Consider the following 24,336-nt stretch of genomic DNA (forward strand, 5'->3'; position numbering starts at 1 on the left):
CGGAAACGCAGGAGGAAAAGGGGAAACAGAGCCGGCGTTCTCATCAGAGTAAGACGCCGCGCAAATCGACCCCCGCTACCCACTATTCTACTGGCAAATGTTCAGTCTCTGGATAACAAGCTCTGCGAGCTGAAAGCGCGGATCTCTTTCCAACGAGAGACGAGGGACTGCTGCGTTATCTGCCTTACGGAAACTTGGATGTCTGCGGAGATTCCAGACTCAGCCATTGAACCCGCGGGGTTTTCCATGCTCCGAGCGGACAGAGCGAAAGACCTCTCAGGTAAAACTAGAGGAGGTGGTGTATGTTTTATGATCAACAAATCCTGGTGCGATCAGAGGAACATACATTCTATCAAGTCTTTCTGTTCTCCTGATCTGGAATTTCTTATGCTTCTGTGTCGACCATTCTGGCTACCGAGGGAATTCACAGCGGTCATTATCACTGCTGTGTACATCCCCCCACAAGCCGACACAGACCGGGCACTCAAGGAACTGTATGGGAGTATAAGTGAGCAGGAAACCGCGCACCCTGAGGCCGCGTTCATTGTGACCGGGGACTTTAATAAAGCCAGTTTAAAATCAGTCGCACCAAAATATCACCAGCACATTAGTTTCAACACACGAGGGGACCGGGTTTTGGACCATTGCTACTCTCCGTTCCGGGATGGCTACAAATCCCTCCCCCGCCCACCATTTGGAAAATCGGACCACTCTTCCATTCTGCTTCTGCCCGCTTACAGGCAGAAACTGAAACAGGAAGCACCCACCCTCAGAACGATCCAGTGCTGGTCGGACCAATCAGACTCTACGCTACAAGACTGTTTTGATCGCACGGACTGGGAGATGTTCCGGTCCGCCTCTGATGACGACATCGAGCTTTACGCTGATAGCGTAATGTGCTTCATCAGAACGTGTGTAGAGGAAGTGATTCCGACCAGAACTGTGCGAATCTATCCGAATCAGAAGCCGTGGATCAACAGCGATGTTCGCGCAGCACTTAATGTGCGGACCTCCGCTTTTAATTCCGGGAACGCGGAGGAGCATAAACAAGCCAGTTATGCCCTCCGAAAAACTATCAAAACAGCAAAACGCCAGTACAGGAGTAAGATTGAGGGACAGTTTAACACCACCAACTCTAGAAGCATGTGGCAGGGAATTAACATCATCACGGACTTTAAAGGGAATAAAAACTCCGCCATGAACACCGCTGCCTCTCTCCCAGATGAGCTAAATACTTTTTATGCTCGCTTCGAGGGAAATAACACCGCCCTCGCGGAGAGAGCTCTCACGGCCGAAGCTACAGAGGTTAGTTCACTCTCCGTCTCTGTAGCGGATGTAACCCGATCCTTCCGACGGGTGAATATCCGCAAAGCCGCGGGTCCAGACGGCATTCCGGGCCGCGTCATCAGAGCGTGCGCGAACCAGCTGGCTGGTGTTTTTACGGACATTTTCAACCTCTCCCTCTCTTTGTCTGTAGTCCCCACATGCTTTAAAACATCCACCATTGTGCCTGTTCCAAAACAATCGAAAATAACTTGTTTAAATGACTGGCGTCCTGTTGCTCTGACCCCCATCATCAGCAAATGTTTTGAGAGACTAATCAGAGATTACATCTGCTCTGTATTACCACTCAATCTTGACCCGCTGCAGTTTGCTTACCGTAACAACCGCTCCACTGATGATGCCATTGCATCTACAATACACACTGCTCTCTCCCACCTGGAAAAAAAGAACACTTATGTGAGAATGCTGTTTGTAGACTACAGCTCAGCATTCAACACCATAGTGCCCTCCAAGCTAGATGAGAAACTCCGGGCTCTGGGCTTAAACAGCTCGCTGTGCAGCTGGATCCTGGACTTCCTGTCAAGCAGACGCCAGGTGGTTAGAATAGGCAGCAACATCTCCTCATCACTGACCCTCAACACTGGAGCCCCGCAGGGCTGTGTTCTCAGCCCACTACTGTATTCCCTGTACACACATGACTGTGTGGCAACACATAACTCCAATGCCATCATTAAGTTTGCTGATGACACGACGGTGGTAGGTCTGATCACTGACAATGATGAAACAGCCTACAGAGAGGAGGTGCACACTCTGACACACTGGTGTCAGGAGCACAACCTCTCCCTCAACGTCAGTAAGACAAAGGAGCTTGTGGTGGACTTCAGAAGAAAAGACAGAGAACACAGTCCCATCACCATCAATGGGGCACCAGTGGAGAGAGTCAGCAGCTTCAAGTTCCTGGGTGTCCACATCACAGAGGAACTCACATGGTCCGTCCACACTGAAGTCGTTGTGAAGAAGGCTCATCAGCGCCTTTTCTTCCTGAGACGGCTGAGGAAGTTTGGAATGAACCGCCACATCCTCACACGGTTCTACACCTGCACTGTGGAGAGCATCCTGACTGGCTGCATCTCCGCCTGGTACGGCAATAGCACTGCCCACAACCGCAAAGCACTGCAAAGGGTGGTGCGAACTGCCAAACACATCATCGGAGGTGAGCTTCCCTCCCTCCAGGAAATATATACAAGGCGGTGTGTGAAAAAAGCTCGGAGGATCATCAGAGACTCCAGCCACCCGAGCCATGGGCTGTTCTCACTGCTACCATCAGGTAGGCGGTATCGCAGCATCAGGACACGCACCAGCCGACTCCATGATAGCTTCTTCCCCCAAGCAATCAGACTTCTGAACTCTTGATCTCCCACGATCAAAATACATCATCCCTGCACTTTATTACTCTTTTATCTCACACCGGACTGTCATAAATTATATTACTGTCATTATATTATGTCTCTCTTAACAACTGACTATCAACCGACAGCCTGAATGTCAATACAGTACAATACTGTACATTCTATATATATACTTTTTTCATATATATTTTAATTTTTATTGAATAATGTGTATCTATATAGTATCTATATAGTAAAAAACAAAACAAAAAAAACAAAAAAAAAAACAAAAACAGCATATTGTATACTGTGCAATGTATGTTATTATTGTATATTGTTGAGTGTAATTGTGTATAACAGATGTTTAAATTGTGTTGTGTTAATTTGATGTTTTAAGTTGTGTAATTATGTATAACAGATGTTTAAATTGTGCTGTGTTAATTTGATGTTTTAAGTCGAGTTTAATTATGTATAACAGATGTTTAAATTGTGCTGTGTTAATTTGATGTTTTAAGTCGAGTTTAATTATGTATAACAGATGTTTAAATTGTGTTGTGTTAATTTTATGTTTATTGTAGATTGGCGTATGTCTCATCACTGTCACGACTGCTATGTTGATCGGAACTGCACCCAAGAATTTCACACACCATTGCACTTGTGTATATGGCTGTGTGACAATAAAGTGATTTGATTTGATTTTGATTTGATTTTTGACTTGTTCGATTGGGAATTAAATACACTGGTAGAACTGTGTGTTTTTACGCTGTAGAGTCAGTAGAGGGCAGTGCTGCTGGAACCACTGTCAGAGTATTTGAGGACGGAGTTCCAGCCACATTGGTGGAAAATTGCACGCTGGAGAACCATTAACATAACCGAAAGTCACGAAGATCATACGATTCCGGTATTTTTTTAAAGTAAGGTTCTGAACAACAACCGGTTCTTGGTTCCCAACCCTAATGCAATGGCATTCGTATGTCAAATAGAATCGTTTTTTGGTATTGGATAATTTTTATAAGTACAAGTAGAGTGCGGTATTGGACCCGATACCAGTATCTGGATCAAGACATCCCTAACTTTTGCAGTGTTTCATTGTATGGAAAAGAACAGCATGAATATTTTTTGTTCCACAGAAGATAGAAAGCCGTATAGGTTTGTAATAACATGAGGGTGAATTAATAATGACAGCATTGTGCAATTTTGGATGAAATATTTCTTAAACTTAATTTAGTGGTGTTTTTGTAAGTTTGTTTTATGACGGTAGACCTGGTCTTTGACAGCTGCATTTGTCAGATGTCAAACAGATTGGTTTCTTTAAACTTTTAAAGAGTTCAGAAACCAATTAATTGTTTTTGTATTGGTCCAGGGTGTAGCGATTGTTATATTTACACTCTCAATTTATAATTGAAATTTATGCATACATTCCCCCAATTTTGTGGAGAAAATCAGTGCTTTTCTAAGACTTATACTTTAAATGCGAGTCATTCATAAGTTGGTTTCCCTGAAAAGTGTAAACAATGTGGCACTATCAAAACATTGCTCTTTATTTGAGCATCCAAACCAGCCAGACATGGCAGTGTTAGCTCAGTTAATGGCTTTTTATCTTTTTCTGTAGGGCTCTGTTTGTCGACTAATGGAAGAGTGTTTAGAAAAAAACTATTTGAAAATTTTTGCAAATTCACTTGAAGATTCCAGATTAGTAACAGCAATTACACACTTTCTAGTACCCAAGATAATGGTAATATTTGTTGTCTTTTCACAGGCCAAGAAGAATCCACCAGGATCTAAATCTTCCCTGGATCTAAACGACCCCTTCAACGACAATGAGAGAGAACGTCTAAAGTTCGAGGCCTTGACTAAAAAGTTTGAAAGCAAATATGTAAGTGTTTTTATATTGATTCTGTGTTTGTAAAAATGCATTTTCAAATGCAGAAGTGGGCACTCAAATAACAAATGAGATCTTGCTAGACTTGCCACGGTAACATAATTTTCACACCGTTGCGGTGATCACATTCAAACCGACTAACACCGGTATTACCGCTGGTTGGATGCTAGATGGTACTGTGGGGTAATTTCTGTTAAGCAATAGCCTACACAATAACGCAAGGCAGCTTGATTTCAAACTTTGAACTTTTTTATTTTATTTTAACTAATAATTCAAATGAAACTGAAAAAAATGAGGTGCAATTAAAATGTGTGTTGTTTAACTTTTTGAAAGATGCCTTTTCAACAGTTGTGAAGGGCAACATCTCTTTGGCAAAGAACTTCATCTGTGCATTCTCTCCATCATGGGCTACCGATCGGGTATTTCATTGTCCGGGCAAATACATCACTTATTGTGGGTTGTTGCAGGTTTAATGGTGGTGTTTTATTACCTTTCATCCCAGGACCCAGTTTAGCTGCTTTGGAAGAGTAATGACTTTGAATGTGTGAAATAAATTCGTTTTGTTCCCTCCTAGGGCTGGGCGATATGCAAGAAATATGTTCACGATATTTTTATATATATATATATATATATATATATATATATAATCACAATTTTGCAATTTGCAATCATCAACCTCCAGCTGAGGGATCGGTGAATATTCTAGCTTTAGTGATTTTGCATTGAAAATTAAATTAATTTATTAAAAAAACTTAAACCAAAGACGTTTGTAAATTCAAATTGCACTTCAAACAAAATGAAAAAGCAATTAAAATAACGAAGTGGTAAAAAAAAAAAAACATATATAACCACCTTTGCATTTACCATCAGGCAAGTATCCAATTATGACAATGGCGGAAAATTACTAATACATATTAAGATCTAAAAACAATTCTAAATGTAAACATAATAATTATAATGATGATAATAATCACTGAAATATAAATCATGGTTCGAGGTGAACGTGTTTTTGTATTATTTTATTATTTAATCACAGATGTGTAGTCAATACTGTATATAGAGTGACCCTGCAGAGTTGCGTTCACAACGAGCTGCTCTGTGGAAATAAAGCGAAATGAACTTGATGCACCTCCTGAGCTGAGATGAGGTCATTTACAGCATTCTTATAGACGATACTATTCTTGCAAAAAAGTTTCAGAAGACTGAAACAAAGAAAGAGTGAGAACCTTTTACATACGTGTGTTCCACGAGACTGCACGCCTCCAAACAAACAGCGCATCAGACATGCGCATAGACTGTTCTTCTGCCATCTGTTCTTAAAAATATAATAAAGTGTGTTTCTTCAAGCGCGTGTCTGTGTGTCTAACAGCATTTCTTGTGTCATTCTGAATCCGAGACGTCTTACAATTACCCACCATGCACGTTATATTCACTACCTGCAATTAAACGTCTTCTGTCAGTGTGTGTACTTTGCTGCCTGTGTAATTTTATATATTGGTAAAGAACATCTGGCTTTCAATGCATTATTTAGGTTCATTTATCACAGGTCACAAACTCTTCGTTAGGCAACTATTCTTTATTTAAGGCTATTCTATTCGTTAGGCTATTGTATTGGTATTGGAAGTTCCATTCATAATGTTTCCACCGGTATAAAATTTCACATCGGTGTTGTCCCTTGTTTACTGAGTAAAACCAATAACACCGTACACCGTGGCAACCCTAGAGCTTGCATAAGTCATATCCATCATTTTGCTTTTAACGTTGACATTACAGGGTAACGCTGGGAAAAAGAAGCGGAAAGATCGGATGCAGGATTTGATTGACATCGGCTTCGGCTATGATGAGAGTGACCCCTTCATAGACAACTCAGAAGCTGTGAGTGGGCACTTGCCATGGCAACAAGCATGCATCACTACAGAGACGATCAATTGGCATTTAACATGCTGTTTACCAACTCCATTTCACTGTGCTCAAAACGTAGGATTTTTTTTTTCATATTAAGATGGTTTGTTTGAATAAGTGTCATTGATGGACACAGGTTGTGCTTTGATTTGAAATCTGTGGTTTTAAAGATGACTTTTGAAGTTTCTGAATTCATAGAAGCCTCAAAATTTGACATACATGCAAGAAGCAACCAAAACACTAGCGTAAATCATTGTGTCGTCTTTCTATCAGTATGATGAGCTTGTACCAGCGTCTCTGACCACCAAGCTTGGAGGATTCTACATCAACACGGGTACTTTACAATTCAGAGCTGCCTCAGAATCTGAAGGAGAAGAGGGAGAAAAAGATAAAAAAACCAGGGTGAGTTCCCCTCATTTTCAGGTTACACAGTAGATATATCATGGATCTGTTAAGAGTCTGTTTTTCATAATATCTATGAAATATAATTTATGGTGCTCTCTGTTTGTAGATGAGAGATGGAGAGGAGCCACTGATAAAGAGAAGGAAGAAGAGGGATGTCACCAGTATAGAGGACAAAAAACCCAGGAAGAACAAAGTAACCAAACAAGGGTGAGAAAGTGTTTTTGTAAATATGGAGCTAAATAAAGCAATAAGTCAATTTAAAGGAGTAGTACACTGAAAATTCAATCATTTACTCAACCTCATGCCAAAATGTAACTCCTTGACTTGGACTACAGGTTGGAAACCACTGTAATATGGTTTCTTATCCTCATAATTTTGCATTTGTCACAACCCCAGCAATGAGCTCCTCTCTCTCTTTTATTTTTCTAATTTTATTTTTAAGTTTTAACTTTTAAGCCAAGGCAGCATTCTATTTTTCTTTTTTCAAACTTTTTGAGAATTGTGATGTAATGTATTTGAATTCTCAATTATAATATTTATTAAATACAGTACTGTGCAAAATTTTAGGCACTTGTGAAAAATGTTCATGAGGATGTCTTCAAAAATAATGCCATAAATAGTTTTCATTTATCAATTAATGTCATACAAAGTCCAGTAAACATAAAAAGGCTAAATCAATATTCGGTGTGGCCACCTTTTGCCTTTATAACAGCACCAATTCTCCTAGGTACACCTGGACACAGTTTTTCTTGGTTGTTGGCAGAAAGGATGTTCCAAGCTTCTTGGAGAATTCACCACAGTTCTTCTATCTATTTGGGCTGTCTCAATTGCTTCGGTCTCTTCATGTAATCTCAGACTGACACGATGTTCAGTGGGGGGCTTTGTGGAGGCCATGACATCTGTTGCAGGGCTCCCTGTTCTTCTATTCTAATCTTTTCTATTTGCAAAAGTAATGTTTGGGAGTCTAAAATTTATATTTCCTATTGACACACTAAAGCTGAAGATATAAATAACCATCTTAAGACAAATGTTTTTGTGAAACATCTTAAGTGCCTAAAACTTTTGCACAGTACTGTATGTATAATTATTTTAAATTTTATTCTAAATTTCCTTTATTTGCGGGGCCTTTTACAGTAAATATTGATATGCGATTAATTGAATTAATTGGCACATGTAATTAATTTGCTTAAAAATGTTAAACTATTGACAGCTCTAATAATAATCCAAATTAACATTTCTTCAGCACAGTAATATAGTTAAAGGTGCTGTAAGCTATTTTTTTTTTTTTCATGGAAAGGTATGCCAAAATATTTCCTACTCCCTGAAATATATAACTGAAATAAGTGTCCTGAGATATCTCAAATGTTTCTGTGACAGCACTAGACTCTAAACGGCAAACAAAAATGTGTCCGCAGTAGGGATGTGCAAGACTAGTCGACTAAACGGTTCTGATGCTGCTAGTCGACACTGGAATTACTAGTCGGTTAATATTTCCCCCCATTAAACTGATCATAATTTTTACACATTTACGTTTGGCTTTATATTTTTACAGAAGCTGCACTTAAATTAACGTCATATTAATGTTACATATTTTAAATAGAATTAATAACACAAATATTATAAAAAAAGAGGATAACTGGAGCAGATACAGAGTTTAATTTCACCTCAGGCTGCGTGTGCTTCTTCCCTCTCTCACTCGTGGCGCATGCAGGAAAATGTCCTCTCGCTAGACAAGCAAACTCAGCAAAGTAGTTATGAAATCACTTCGGTGGTGCGGGAATCGGCTTTCCAAATGTTTGAAAGTCCCTATGGATGTTTTCACATTTGAGTCTTCTTTACATCTGTGCATGCTTGTATGTTATTTTTCCACTGAGCGGGCTTTTTCAAGCGCAGGATAGACGCCTCAGGTGAGTCAAGTCCCGTCTTTCACCGAACCATGTCGATGGGTTAATTTTACTCATCAAAAAATGTATGCTTTTGAGTAAGTAGCCTAGAAAATTACTGTTTATTTTCAATGAGGTGCCGACTGCTTAACGGGTTAAACTATCTTTTATTCTGTGTGCACGTCATGTTTAGAATACATTAGGTTTATTGTAGGCTACATCACAGGCCTATTTTTACTATCCTATAGCTACTTTTTTTTTTACATGTTATTGGTTAATGTTCTTTAACGAACAGCTGTCATATTAGATCAATGGTTAATGCACGACTGCACGTCGTGAAATACGCGCAACTTTTCAGTGCATTTTTCTCTCTCGTAGATTTGGCTTAGTCTACCTGTTAATTATTTACAACAATGTCCTGACTGTTTTAATATGTTAAAGGTGCAGTATGTAAGATTCAGAAACCCTTGTTATTAATTACACCTGTGGCCATTAAGTGAACTGCAGCCATCTACCTGTTGCTCGTGCTCACGCACACACTTCGTAGGGATGCGAGCATCGACCAAAACAATGACGTAACGTACAAAGAGACAACGTGATTCACCGGCATCATGATCACAGATGAGGTAGCATAATTAAAATTACACAGTTATTATTGTTTTACTACAAACTTTGAGACTGTATATTGTATTTGACTCTCCAGTGCTGGAACAGGGCTAAAACAAAGTGTGGATATAGGTCTGGCTATATGAGACTGTAGTTTGAAGTAATGACATTTTTTTTTTTTTACTTTTCTATGCATGATATATTGACTGCATTTATACGATCGGCGTTAGCTAGCTAGCCAGCTTTATCAACAGCTGTTAGCTAAATTTGGTGGATGACAGTAGCTGTTTATAAAATAGACTGTACATTATAAATATGTTGACACAATTCAGTACTGATGTGATTCCATCACAACTCATTTTTATATATCGATGCGCTACTGTTTTATAATAATAGATTGTATATATTTTCTGTCTAACCAAGTTATGTTACACTAATGAATGGGTCTTTTTGCGTTATCTTGAACATTGTCTAGCATTCATTTCATGTGTTGTTGTAGTTTACCTTGCTGAATAATTACAGATTAACATTGTTTATGACAATTACTGTGCAGGCAAGATCAAGTTAGCTAAAATTACACAGATCAATCCTTATGGCACTACATTTCACATGCTTTGCAGTTATGTAAGCTTACCTGTCCAATAAGAAGAATGCCAATTCAGGGTCGGTTTTGATCCCCAAAACCGAACGAAGGTCCCCCAGGAATCAAATGCCCTGCTGATGTTCACTCTAGTTTTCACTCGACCACGATCACGTTTCTGCTCAGCCAGACGGGATTCAGTAGATACATTTTTTTTTTTTTTTGGCTTACTCGGAGTAGGAGTCGGTGTTGTGCTGGTAGCCAGATGTTTGCTGGATTCCATCTCTAAGATAACGTTACCTAGTGTTGCAGTTTGTTGTCGCTGTTGAATAGCGGAAGAGAAGCACTGAGGCAAGGCTCTCGGGAGCACGCATAAACGTCACATCCTTTGGATGTTCCCGGCAAAACTGACACGCTCCCTTCGTATGAAAATCAGTCTACAGGCTTTAATAGGCAACCTAAGAAGTCCGGGAAGGGCTAATTTTTTAAGTTGCATTACAAGCCGTTCACACATTGGCAAAACTTTTACATTAAGCAACTTTTACCAGGTGAATTCCATTTAAAACTTTCTGGGTTGCTGTATTAGCCCTGCACTATTCATTCAACTGTTTTCAATAAATATGCCTGTTAAATATTTGCTAACGTTGATTCAATGAATGTGTGTCATGTTCTATATTTAATGTACAATGATCATAATACAAGGCAGGCACGTCGCAGATAGATGCCCCTTTTCAGTGGAATTTAGCTTCGGATTTGGAAAAGATTAAGTATTTTAAATGGATCGCATAACTTTTTTTTTTTTTACAGTTTTCTGAAAGGTTGATTTCTTTTTAGACTAGTCGACTTCAAAATTTCCATTTAAATATCAGTAAAATTAGTCGTTCAGCACATCCCTAGTCCGCTGGCCGAGGTCTCTGACGCTTTCTGCCTGTCAAAAAGTTTCTGTGTTCTCAAAATATTGTAGTTGCAGCGAATTATTGAGGCTTAAATGCCATTTTTATGCCATGTAACTGTTGACAGTTGAGGGTGCTATTTTGCTGCTGTTATTTTTGAGAACTATTTTTGCTTGATGTTGGTCTTAATAAAGCTCATTTGGTATTTTTGGAGTGTGGGGTTTTGGAAAGACGTGTGGTTAAAACAACGGTTCAATGGCTCAAATTCGCTTACAGCACCTTTAACTAGCGGAACTGTTGGCTGTTTACAGTTGCCTATCAACATGGCAAATTGCCATATTAATATGAAGGGTAGACCGATATATCGGTTTTACCGATTAATCTGTGTTGATAGTTTCTTTTGGAACTATCGGGTATCAGAAAAAAATCTGTGCCAATAGTTGTAGATATTTATTATTTATTTATTTATTTTAATTTTTTTTATTCCTCCATGTACCTCTGTGGCCAGCACTGGAGGTTTATACACACAGAACGGCTTGGTTCTACAGTAAAACAGCTGAATCTAGAGGTGAAATAAAAACAATCACTCTCACCTCATGGGGATTTCTTGCATCGAAATCTTTTATCATTGACAATATCCATCCATATTTTTATCCTTCAATGCATATTTTGTTATTTTGATAATCAGCTGTTCTAAACTGAAGCAAGAGCATGCAAAGAAAATGCGACCATATAGAAACGTGCCCTACAGCACATACATCGTGTCACCAACTTTCTTGTGAATAATAATAAAAAACCTCATCTGGTGATATTAAAAATCCTTAATCTGGTCAGTATAGGCTATAAAAGTTTAATTTGGCAAATACTTGAATATAGAGCATTGTAACAGAGCCAAGTCTCCATTTCAAAATAAGAATCCCGAAAAAGTAAGTATATTCAGGGCTTGCTTATAGTTAAAAGTCCTTCGTTATGCACAAAATCCTCTTTTTTTTTTTTTTTTTTTTTTTCTAGTTATTATTGGGATTTTGGTTGCACACCAGACTGCATTTGGAATTTTGTTCATTTTGGACCCTTGTGGCCTTTATGTCGGTGCCCATCATAGTAAGATTTTTTTTTTTAAACACTTTTAAAAACTATCGGCCAAATCCACTTTCGGTCGACCTCTAATTAAAATAGATTCTGCAGGCACAGGTGTCCGTTTATCAGCACATTACAACGGCCTTGAGCACAGCTAATCCAATCAGATATTAGAGTCTGAAATAATTGTTTTATAAAATGTAGTTTTGTAAAATTGCAGTATTATATATATTATACAGCTCTGGAAAAAATCAAGAGACCGCTGCAAAATTATCAGTTTCTCTGGATTTACTGTTTATAGGTATGTGTTTGAGTAAAATGAAAACAAAAATGTTCTTCTATAAAGTACTGACAACATTTCTCCCAAATTCCATATTGTCAGTTAGAGCATTTATTTGCAGAAAATGACAACTGGTCCAAATAACAAAAAAGATGCAGTGTTTTCAGACATCGAATAATGCAAAGAAAACAAGTTCATATTCATTTTTAAACAACACATTACAAATGTTTTAACTTATTGAACAGAAATCAATATTTGGTGGAATAACCATGATTTACAGCTTTCATGCGTCTTGGCATGCTCTATACCAGTCTTTCACATTGCTCTTGGGTGACTTTATGCCACTCCTGGCGCTAAAATTCAGGCAGCTCGGATTTGTTTGGCTTGTGGCCATCCATCTTCCTCTTGATCCCATTCCAGAGGTTTTCAATGGGGTTCAGGTCTGGAGATTGGGCTGGCCATGACAGGGTCTTGATCCAGTGGTCCTCCATCCACACCTTGATTGACCTGGCTCTGTGGCATGGAGCATTGTCCTGCTGGAAAAACCAATCCTCAGAGTTGGGGAACATTGTCAGAGCAGAAGGAAGCAAGTTTTCTTTCAGGATAACCTTGTACGTGGCTTGATTCATGCGTCCTTCGCAAAGATGAATCTGCCCTATTCCAGCCTTGCTGAAGCACCCCCAGATCATCACCGATCCTCCACCAAATTTCACAGTGGGTGCCAAACACTGTGACTTGAAGGTCTCTCCAGGTCTCCGTCTAACCATTAGATGACCAGGTGGAGGATCGGTGATGATCTGGTGGTGCTTTCTGCAAATAAATTCTCTAAATGACAATATTTTTATTTGGAATTTTGGAGAAATGTTGTCAGTACTTTATAGAATAAAACAAAAATGTTAATTTTACTCAAACACATACTTATAAATAGTAAATTCAGAGAAACTGATAATTTTGCAGTGGTCTCTTGATTTTTTTCCAGAGCTATATATATAATATACATACATACATACATACACACATGCACACCGATGACCCAGAACATTATGACCACTCACAGGTGAAGCAAATAATGTTGATCATCTCCTAACAAGGCCACGTGTCAAGGTCTGGGTAGATTAGATGGTAAGAGAACAATCAGTTCTCGTAGTCAACATGTTGAATGCAGGAGTAAAGACCTGAGCGACTTTGACAAGGGCCAAATTGTTATGGCCAGATGACTGGGTCAGAGCATCTCTGAAACAGCGTGGCTTGTGGGGTACTCCCAGTCAGCAGTGGTGAGTACCTACCGACAGTAGTCCGAGGAGGGACAAACCACAAACCGGCGACAGGGTGTTTGGCACACAAGGCTCATCGATGCTTGAAGGCAACAAAGGCTAACCCGTCTGGTCCGAACCGACAGAAGGCCTACTGTGGCACAAGTCACAGAAAATCATGCCTACAATGCACACGCGAGCATCGGAACTGGACCTTGGAGCAGTGGAAAAAGTCACCTGGTCCGATGAGTCCCGTTTTCTTTTACATCACGTGGATGGCCATGTACGTGTGCTCCATTCACCTGGGGAAATGATGGCACCAGGATGCACTGTGGGAAGAAAACAAGCCGGTGGAGGGAGTGTGATGCTTTGGACAATGTTCTGCTGTGAAACCCTGAGTCCGGCAATTCATGTGGACGTCAATTTGACACGTGCCACCTACCTAAACATCGTTGCAGACCAGGTACACCCCTTCATAGCAATGGTGTTCCCTGATGGTAGTGGTCTCTTTCAGCAGGATAATGCGCCCTACCTCACTGCACACATTGTTTGGGAATGGTTTGTGGAACATGATGAAGTGTTCAAGGTGTTGCCCTGACCTCAAAATTCCCCAGATCTCAATCTGATTGACCATCTGTGGGATGTGCTGGACCAACAAGTCTGATCCACGGCGGCTCCACCTCGCAATTTACAGGACTTGAAGGATCTGCTGCTAATGTCTTGGTGCCAGATACCACAGGACACCTTAAGGGATCTTGTAGAGTCTATGCCTCGGCAGGTTGGTGCTGTTTTGGCAGCACGTGGAGGACCAACAGCATATTAGGCAGGTGGTCATAATGTTTTGGCTCATCAGTGTATATCAGATGATTCAACTATGTTTCTTCAATTGAGTTTCATTAAATAAGAAATATGACATTTTGTGAATGAATGCTTATTACACTTTATATGTGTGTGTATGTTGCGTGATATTTGCTCACAGAGTGGCTGCTCTCAATCTTCACCATCCTGAGAAAAAGAAGAGGAAGAAACTGATGAAGGATTCGCTTTGTCTGGCTGCAATGCTTCGCCGTTTCACACGAGAGAAGGAAGAAATGCGGAAACGAGATCCCAAACCATCTCATCCGGGCCCTGGTCTCACCAGCACCCCCAACTCCAACAACTTACTACAGAACTCTCATCTCCATGGCAAAGCCAACAACCATGACCTTTCGCTAACTGACTTGACAGCTGATCCTGCGATGATGTCATTGCTAAGTTCGGCCAATGAAAGTGAGCTTCAGGATCTCATGCGGGACCTGGACTTCAGTTTTTTGGATGCAGTACCCCAGATGCCCCAGCCAGGCAGGGAGAACGGGCAGATCGGGGTGGGGTCGTCATCTGGGCACAAGACTGGTGGAGGTGGGCCGAGTCGAGGGCAGGGTGGGCTCATCTCTCCTCCGCCTCTCCCAGAAAAACTTCCAGCCCCCTTGATCAAACGCATAGAGGACCTACGGGCTGTGAGTATTCATTTATTTTATTTTTTTGCTGTAGTCTTCATTTTAGGTAGAGAGCCATTACAATTACATTACATTTTGAACATCCAATAAATGTCATCGGACCCTGTTTTTTTGTGTTTGGATGAATTTATGAAAATAATATAAATGCCACTGAATATTTTTATGATAGTTGCACATTATGCAACTGCATTTAATCAGAGGTGGGCGGTATGACCAAAGCCTCATGTCACTGTATGAGTAATTTTATGCAATACTAATGGTATATATCAAGATTAATGGAAATGTTTTATCTATTTTTAAATAATACAGTGAGTTGAATACTTAAGGTACTTTATTTCATTTAATTATTTTCTCTCTTTATTTGTAACTTGATGGACACCACCAAAAGAAAACATTATTCATGGCGAATGATAAGACTTGAGTTAAAAACATAAGACATAAACATTCTTTTAATGGAAATAACGTAAAACAGTCCTGCCCAGTAATATAAATGTAGATTCCCATTTTTAAAGCACTTCAGGGAGTTCATGTTCTGACAGTAATGCCATTTCTCCTGCATAACTTTCTTTTTTATTTATTTGAACTCAGGCATCGAGGCAATTTGATCAGGAAGGCAGAAAGAAATTCTTCACACTGGATATGAATAACATCTTGCTGGAGTAAGTCAAATCTTAGTCTGATTTCATTTAAACTTTTATTAAAGAACTTTAAATGCTTAGAATCATATAGACTGAATATATCTCTTCTTGATGTGTACCATTATTCCTCTCCTTCAGTATTGAGTTGCAGGTTCAGGAGCAGCCAGCAGATGTGCGTTCGGAGGTGTACTCTCACCTGGAGGCCTTTGTGCCCTGTAACAAGGAGGCACTACTGAAACGACTCAAGAAACTGAGCCTCAACATACAGGTGAGGGATTGAGATTATTTTTGTCTTTCTGGGCTGAAGAGGCTAACAAGATTTTACAATGGAAACCGAGAAGCCTACCAAGAAAAAAATACTAAATATTAGTTTAGTTTCTTGAACAAGCTGTACTTTACAATGCATGTAGACATTATGACAAAACTGAACAAGTGCTTTGAAATTTGCAGACAAATGAGAAGTGTTGTTTTGATATTTTATTAAAGGGGTCATGAAGTGATGTTTTTTATAATTTCATTATCTTCCCTGAGGTCCAATGATAATGTTATAAAAGTTTTTGTTGCACTAAAAATCACAATTTAGTAATATATGATAATTTTCCACCCTGTTTTTGGCAACTCCTCAAATTCAGCAAACTCAATCGGAAGAGAATGAACAAGCCCCTCAACATTATAAAACAAAATTGCAGGGTTTACACAATGCACATCCAACACATTGCGTCTGAATATATTAAACTGTTCATCTCCAACACAACTGTTAATACAGGGCACCATAAACTATTAAGCAATCATGACATTTAAAATATTCACGAATTAAATGGTTTACTTGTGTTTTTGAAGTGTTTTTAGTTGTCCCATGCTTCAATAACGGTTCTTTTGCAAAGCTGGAATCGTATTATGACGGTTCAGAAACAATGACATGAGCCGAAAAAAACGAACACATCATTGTCCAAAGCATGGTGAAATTACGTACACACATACTAAGCGCACTAAGGTGCACCTTGCTGGAAACACACCGAAACGGTCAAAGATGTCCATCGTAAAAGATGTCCTATATTTACATATACCAACAATTAAAAATAGTGCATATGGGCGAAAGAACGCGTCCATGACGTGTTTGTGCTCAAAGCAACACAGGCAGCAGCTGAATGAAAGAGAATTGCTTCTCCCTTTCAGTGTTGTAACTTGACACCGCGTCTTTTAAAAGCAATGAGATACATGGCAGCGGTCAAAGAGTCTGTGTAGTTCATGTTCATATACAAAATAATTCTAAATAGTCTAGATGGGTCAACTTGGGTGTTATGTTAGGAATAGTTAGCCATGAAAGGCCTGCTCTCTTGACTTGAACTGCGTGCCAGTGGGCGGGACCAAGGGTGGGGTAACGTATATTATGGGATGTGTAAATGCAAATGAGCAATGTGTCGTGATGTCATGAACAGACAGATTTCAAAATGAGACGTTTCAGCGGGATGGCAACTATAAATGCTCTTTTTAGACTGGGGATTAAGTTTTGAGTTCTGAAATTTGCAGTATGTTTTTATAGTACCTATTATACGTCTAAATATCAGGGAAAATTTGATTCTCCAGTTCATGACCACTTTAATAATTTTGCACTGTACATATTATTGAAATTGGTAAAAACATCTAACTGATCAAATAGCCATGTGTCATATGTCATTGGAAAGCTCTCAAAGAGTAGAATACAACCAGGCTATTCGTTTTACTCACAGAAAAAAATATAGCGAGTAATGGCTAGGTACATGTCTTTGATATACATGTTACATGTAAACAGGTGTTGCTTATAAGCTGCGTTTTTGCTTATAACTTCACGAAAAATAAATAGAACGCAAAATATTGCATAAAAGGAGCCGACACACAGTGTAATCGAATGCATATTTTATTAGATAATCCACATGAAGCACAATGTGTATCTGACTAAAACACTAGGATAAATTATATTTGTAATGCTATAACTTTTGAATGCTTTGTCGTATCAACACCGTTATGGGTGACATGATTGGGAACAAAATAAAAGCAGTTATTTATAGAGAGAGAGAGAGAGAGAGAGAGAGAGATGGATAGATAGATATATATATATAGAGAGAGAGAGAGAGATGGATAGATAGAGAGAGAGATGTATGATGTCAAATCAAAAAAATAAATAAAGTACATTTTTTGGCTTGTTTTTTCCAGCAGTTTCTTAGGCTGAGAGTTTCATAATTTATCATAATCTATATAATAAAAAAATGTTAAAGTTTTATTTAAAATGATACAAAACAATTGACCTTCTTTGTTATAAGCCTTTAATTTTGAGTAATACCACTGAAACAGGAAATTTGTAATTTGTCATTACAATTAAGCAAATATCCACTCAAATTGTCATTATTACCTAATAATTCTCCTTATACATTATGGTTCTCATTAGATTCTAATAACTGTAATACAGTGATTTATGGGAACATGCTTAATTTTGAAATGACCATAATTTCACAGTACAAAAAAATCTTAGGTTTAACATGTCTCCATATTCTCCTCTTCTCTTCCTGTCTGTTCTTCAGGATGATCGTCTACGCACACCCCTACTAAAACTCAAACTGGCCGTGTGCAGTGTGATGCCAGAGCAGATTGCCAGATATAACATGGATTGCATGGCAAAAGCTGCAGCCAAGTAAACTCAAATTATTTCAAAGCTACAATATATGCTGGAACAGATCTGTGTTTCATTTCTTTTATCGTACTATTTTAGATTTCGGTCACACTTTATATAAGGTGTTTAACTACTATGTACAAACATTAAAATACATACAGTGTACTTATTGTGTATCAACATGTTGTTCTGCAAAATTCTCACAATATTTACATTTGCTGCTTCTGAGTTGGAAACTGAAAAGTTTGTAGTTTAAAATCCCAGACTGAATGATTATTGAACTACCACCATTATGCTGTTAATTAAATGACTTTTTGTGACATTTTAAAGTGGGATGTTTGCTTTTAAAAATGTTGATCGAATGCGTTTGATGAAAATAAGAATTAGCTTGGTTTGACTTTGCAAAATGTGTAGCAACAATCATAATGGCGTGGATATATAGAGCTCAGAACTGAAGCTTCATTTAAGACTAATGAGATACACTGTGTGTGTGTGTGTGTGCGTGTGCGTGTGCGTGTGCGTGTGCGTGTGCGTGTGCGTGTGCGTGCGCGTGCGCGTGCGTGTGCGTGTGTGTGTGTCACACAGGCAACAGACTGAGGAAGGAGAGAAAAACGGATCAGAGGACGATGATGAAGAGAAACCGGGAAAGAGGGTGATGGGACCAAGGAAGAAGTTCATATGGGATGACAAACTCAGGTTTGTACTGCTTGAAGCTGTTGGTTGTCAGTTGCAGGATTAAAGGTTTTCCCCATAAATTTGAGTGTGCATGTATATGTATATGTTTGTGTTTGCTTTTTCTAGGACTCTGTTGTGTAACCTGGTGCGTGTGAAGCTGAGCTGTTATGAGCTGGAGCAGTGCTCTATGTCTTTGGAGGACTATCTCAAAGCCTTCATGGAGAATGAAGTAAAATCCCTCTGGCCTAAAGGCTGGATGCAGGCCAGGTGTGTGCCTGAATGTGTGCAGCCATGATTGTGTGCTGGGTTTTAACAAAAAGCTGGTAAAATATGTAACCAGAAGCATTTTTGGTTTTTTTAGGATGCTTTTCAAGGAGAGTCGTGGGGTACATGGTCAGCTTACAGGCCTGTGAGTATATCAACCTCCTTGTATGTATTTACATTTGTATTAGGTTCTTATAGATTTGAACTCCTCATTTTGATAATTTGTTTCACAGGGGCAAGAAAAGGATTGTTCCAACACCAAAAGCTGCCAAAATTACGGTATGTAAAATAGGGGTGGGAATCAAAAGGGACCTGGCAATACCAATTTATATTTATATCTTGGTCATGACATAATATTGTGATACTTTTTGTTTAATGCATTATGATGCAAAGCTATAATTGTATAATGTATAATTGTTTTTTTTTTTTTTTCATCTGCACTTTCACTTCAGTGGTTTTTGCAATTATATTCTTAGCATGTTCTAATTTTGGGTTCTGGTCAAATAGAAATAATCGAGTGTAGGTTGAACTAATGGTGCAGTGCATTTCACCTTCATACAGGCTTGCTCTGTCAAAAATGTTCATGTGAAAATGGTAGTTAAAATACTGAGTCCCACTTTATATTAGATGTCTTTAACTATGTACTTACAATACAATGTACTTATTGTGTAACTACATGTTGTTCTGCAAAATTCTCACATGATTCACATTTGCTGCTAATGAGGTTGAGGTACGGGTAGGCTTAGTGTTTAGATTAGGTTTAGGGTTGGGGTAGGGTTAGGTTTAGGGTTAGGGGTAAGGTTAACAATGTAATTAGATGCAGGTCCTTGAAATGTAAGTACAATGCATCAAATTCTAAAGTACGTAGTAGATAAAGACACGTGATATAAACTGAGGTTGAGGAATGGATAGGTTTAGGGGTAGGGTTAGGGTTGGGGTAGGTGAAGATAAAGTTTCTATTGGTGAGATTTAAAAACCAAAATATTGTTGGGGTAGGGTTAGGTTTAGGGATTAAATTAATGTTCCAGGTTCAATACAAGTTAAGCTCAATCGAGAGCATTTGTCGCATAATATTGTTTACCACAAAAAATTTATTTCGACTCATCCCTCCTTTAAAAAAAAACGTGAAAATCTGTGTTACAGTGAGAAAATGGAAGTGAATGGGGCCATTTTTTTTAATTTTTTTTTTTAAAGACTCACTGTTTTAAGAGTATTGCCAGAAGATGTAAACAATATGTGTGTTAACATGATTTTAGTGTGATAAAATTGCTTACTAACCTTTTCTGTGTAAAGTTATAGACAGTTTTACAACTACCTTGCCATGACGATGTAACAGCTGGTTCAAATTTTAATTCCTGATTACTTGACTTCCTTTTCATGTGATGTGATTACTTGAGCTCAGTATTTGTATTTTCTCTTCCCATGATCAGATCCAGGAGGTTGGCTGGATGCAGAGACCTGCTCCAGGTGTCGGAACCTCTTCTGCCTCTCCTGCCTTACCTGCTCCTGTGTGCAGACCGCCCTCCTCCCCCTCTGAACCCATCTGCCTCTCTGATTCACTGGATGAGGATCTGGCTGCTAACTCTCTGGACTCCATTTCTCAAGCTCTCACTCTTCTCAGTAATGCTGCCAAGGGCCTGACGCCAAACAACGGCATTCCCACCTCCTCTCCTCCTGGAATCATCGGATCCTCATCTGGAGTCAGCCACTACTCTTCTACCCTTTCACATTCCACCCTTCCAGCAAAAATGGAGCCATCGTGTATCTCTCTGGCGAATATGAGCAGTCTAACTACCTCTCCCTCCCTCTCCTCTCCTCTAACCTCATCTCCTTCATCTTCTATACGAGGAGAGACCATTGGGTTGCTAAAGGACAGTGGTTCCTCGCAGAGACACCCGGTAACACCCACTCACAGAGCGGGTATGAATGTGGGACAGTCTGCTAAGCCTCGCCCACCCCCTACAGCCTCACCCCTCTTGCCTCCCCAGCAGAGGTCTTTTGGGGCGATGGGAGTGAAGCCGGGTCAGACTCTGCCCCCTTTTGGACAGGTGAAGAACTGTGGTAACAAATCTGGTACTATCATCAGTGTAATCTCTGGTACCGGTGTTCCTCAACAGCCTCGTATGAACACTTACCCCTCTCACATGAACCCCAAGAGCCCTCAACAGTCACGGGTTCCCAACTCTCCCCAACCGACACCCTCTACCACTTCCACCCTATTATCGCAGGCCAAGCCCCCCACTATGCCGCACAACCAGACAAACTTTATTACGCCCATGCAAGCCACGCTCACTAGGTCTTCCCACAGTAGCAGCTCTCCTATTATCAAACTCACACCACGCCCCCCTGCACCAACTCCTCCACCCACTTCCTCTCCCTCGCCTTCATCATCACCCTCCCTGACTCATCCGAGACCCCAAATGATCACCAGCCCACACCAGTACAGCCCAAAGAGTCCAGGCTTCAGACCGCCCTTTACCGCACAGGGATCAGGAGTGAAATCTGGATCAGGACAGGCGAGCTACAGTTTCGCAGGCGGACAGAAATCCAGTAGTCCATCCAGTGGTGGTGCAGGTAACACCAGTACTACCCCAATGGTCACATCCCTGTCTGCAGGTGTCCAGGACAGCAGCCCCTCCCCTTCAGCAGTACCAGCCAATCACACCCAGCGGCAGAGAACAGTGGGAGGGACTAGTCAGAGTGCCAAGTCGTCAACAAGTCGGGCATCAGCCATGACACTACCCTCTCCAACTGTCTCCTCTCACCTGGCACAGGTGAGTGCAGCACCCTCAGTCGTTTACAGTCTTTTACTCCATTACAATTCTCAAAACTTGTTTTATACAAATGCATAGCTATGATAAGCCTGTTTCTGCAGTTAGCCCTAAGTGGAAGCAGTTTACATTTACATTTATGCCTTTGGTAGACTGCTTTATCCGAAGCAACCTACAGTGCATCCAATGTATACATTTTATTAGTATTTGTATTAGTGTTGTCAAAAGGTACTAAAATCAAAAAGATGTAATAATGCCAGTGTTTCGATGGTATCGATACCGACTACTGAAATTTTGGTACCATGACCACACTGATTTGTATACCTGGGAATCCATGACCTTGGAATTGTTTGTGCCTTGCTCTACCAGTTGAGCTACAGGAAGAAAACATGCACAACAAGATTTTATAATGAAACAATGCATGAACACCAAATCCAAAATATTGTACCGAAACAATGCATTATTTTTGAGAGGCTAGATCATTGTTTGCAAATATATATATATATATATATATATTTTTTTTTTGTAGTTTCCAAATTAGTCCGGTTGCTAGCGAGGGTAGAGTCACATGGGGTAACCTCCTCGTGATCGCTATAATGTGGTTCATTCTCGGTGTGGCGCGTGGTGAGTTGAGCGCGGATGCCGCGGTGGATGGCGTGAAGCCTCCACACGTGCTATGGCTCAGTGGCAACGCACTCAACAAGCCACGGGATAAGATGCGTGGGCAACTGGGATTCATCCTTCACCACCTGGACTGAGGTGACCACGAGGACTTAAAAGCACATTGGGAATTGGGCATTCCAAATTGTGAGAGAAAAAAAAAAAAAAAACATTTGACAACACAGAATTTATAACTTTTTTTGCACTGGACTTTGTGTGAACAGGGCTTTATGTTGCTTTTTTAAGTTACTAACAGATGAATGTCTAATATTTCCAGTAATTTCAAAAACATTAAAGCACTCGCTGAATGCTCTCCTCCTCCAGGTGTCTACAGCGTCAGGAAGTAACTTGTTAGGCTCAGTGCCCCCCTCTCTCCCCCTGGGTTTTGGGATGCTTGGGGGTCTAGTGCCTGTTTCTCTACCCTTCCAGTTCCCCTCGTTGCTCAATTTTAACCCCTCAGGCTCTGGAGTTCCTAGCTGCAGCAACATGGGGGCGTCAGCCACTACAATCTCAGGATACACCCTGGCACAGAGTGAGTGACTTAATGTGACTTGACATGTACAAATAATTTTTCCTTTAGTGGAGTCGTGCTTGTATGTTTGCTTGTATCATGTTTAGCTGTGTTATGCTTGCGTTTTTCCTGCATCTCCCTAACCCTTTTTACCTTTACCTTTTTTTTTTTTTTCTTCAATTTTCTACCTTTCTCCATATCATCTGTTTGGTGCTGTATTTCTACAATCTCATTTGCTCCTGGATTTGTCTGCACTCCTTTGTCCATCTTTCTTTCCACCTGTCCTGCTGTCCTGTCCCCCAGATCTGTTTAAGAGTCTGCAGCCAGGGTCTCAGGTTGCTCTACCTCCCCACTTGCAGCTTGCGTTCTCAGGTAAACGCTGCAAAAAACCCTTCTGTCTCTCTGTGTTGTCATAATTTTGGCTCGGTGTAAGTTTACCCCCCCACCCCTGCTTGTTGGAACCCTTTTTTGTGCTTTATGTAACATTAGATCTGTTCTAAAACCTAGTGAGATGCATTGGTTTCAATTATCTACGAAGGCAGTTCCCTTATCCTAAACTAAGTGGGGGGTGGGGGGGGGGGGAATAAATGAATAGGTACTTAATTAATCTAGTTATGTTTATATGGTTATAATATAGCGGCTTAATATCTATAGCCCAATATTTGTAGCCCGAGTAATTTCCTAAATACACAAACATTTTCAGTCATTAAACACACTATGAAGAGAACTTTTTATTAGTAATTATTTTTTTACTCGCGATAATGTGACACTTGGGACTGCCACTGTGAAATAATGATGTCCAGAGATTGGACTGCATTCAGACTAGTACATTAATGCATGGAGCTAGTGCAAGCAACGCTACGTAAAGAGACCTTGTCCAAAAATAACTTTTCATAGCATTGGTGGATTATTGTGATTGGACTGCTAATAATTAACATAAGAGAAATGCAGCCTCTTACTTGCGGCTGTTTATGGAAACCTGGAGATATTAACATGATTCAACAATAGAGCCACTGTTGCCTCAAACATTGCAAATGTACAGTTCTATCCTTCTAACTGGTAATTTGTAAAAGATCTCGTGATCCCTCAAAGATCCCAGCAGACAATAATCCGCGACCAACTTTTGGGTCGCAACCCAGTGGTTGAGAAACCCTGCAATAATATGTTCAGTGCAAAATTATTAATTAATGATCAAAATGAAACACCTGATGTGTCTGCAAATTTCAAAGAACTTGTTCAGT

At 39.9% G+C, this 24,336-nt stretch overlaps 1 protein-coding gene across 4 annotated transcripts in view; it reads left to right on the forward strand.

Annotated features, from left to right (window-relative positions):
• Window positions 1-24,336, forward strand: part of ubn2a (ubinuclein 2a) — a 40,495-nt gene that overhangs the window by 6,954 nt on the left and 9,205 nt on the right. The window contains exons 2-16 of one of the 4 annotated variants that reach the window (XM_051707836.1): window positions 4,432-4,548; window positions 6,328-6,531; window positions 6,730-6,858; window positions 6,968-7,068; window positions 14,413-14,929; window positions 15,518-15,588; window positions 15,706-15,835; window positions 18,126-18,235; window positions 18,800-18,910; window positions 19,016-19,156; window positions 19,251-19,298; window positions 19,387-19,432; window positions 20,584-21,927; window positions 22,909-23,116; window positions 23,399-23,467. In XM_051707836.1, the coding sequence (XP_051563796.1) occupies window positions 4,432-4,548; window positions 6,328-6,531; window positions 6,730-6,858; window positions 6,968-7,068; window positions 14,413-14,929; window positions 15,518-15,588; window positions 15,706-15,835; window positions 18,126-18,235; window positions 18,800-18,910; window positions 19,016-19,156; window positions 19,251-19,298; window positions 19,387-19,432; window positions 20,584-21,927; window positions 22,909-23,116; window positions 23,399-23,467 (3,346 nt within the window). The remainder of the gene's footprint in view (window positions 1-4,431; window positions 4,549-6,327; window positions 6,532-6,729; window positions 6,859-6,967; window positions 7,069-14,412; window positions 14,930-15,517; window positions 15,589-15,705; window positions 15,836-18,125; window positions 18,236-18,799; window positions 18,911-19,015; window positions 19,157-19,250; window positions 19,299-19,386; window positions 19,433-20,583; window positions 21,928-22,908; window positions 23,117-23,398; window positions 23,468-24,336) is intronic. The other 3 variants (XM_051707838.1, XM_051707837.1, XM_051707839.1) reach the window with 3 other exon arrangements.

Source organism: Myxocyprinus asiaticus, chromosome 9, assembly GCF_019703515.2.
Source record: "Myxocyprinus asiaticus isolate MX2 ecotype Aquarium Trade chromosome 9, UBuf_Myxa_2, whole genome shotgun sequence".
Taxonomy (NCBI): Eukaryota; Metazoa; Chordata; class Actinopteri; order Cypriniformes; family Catostomidae; genus Myxocyprinus; species Myxocyprinus asiaticus.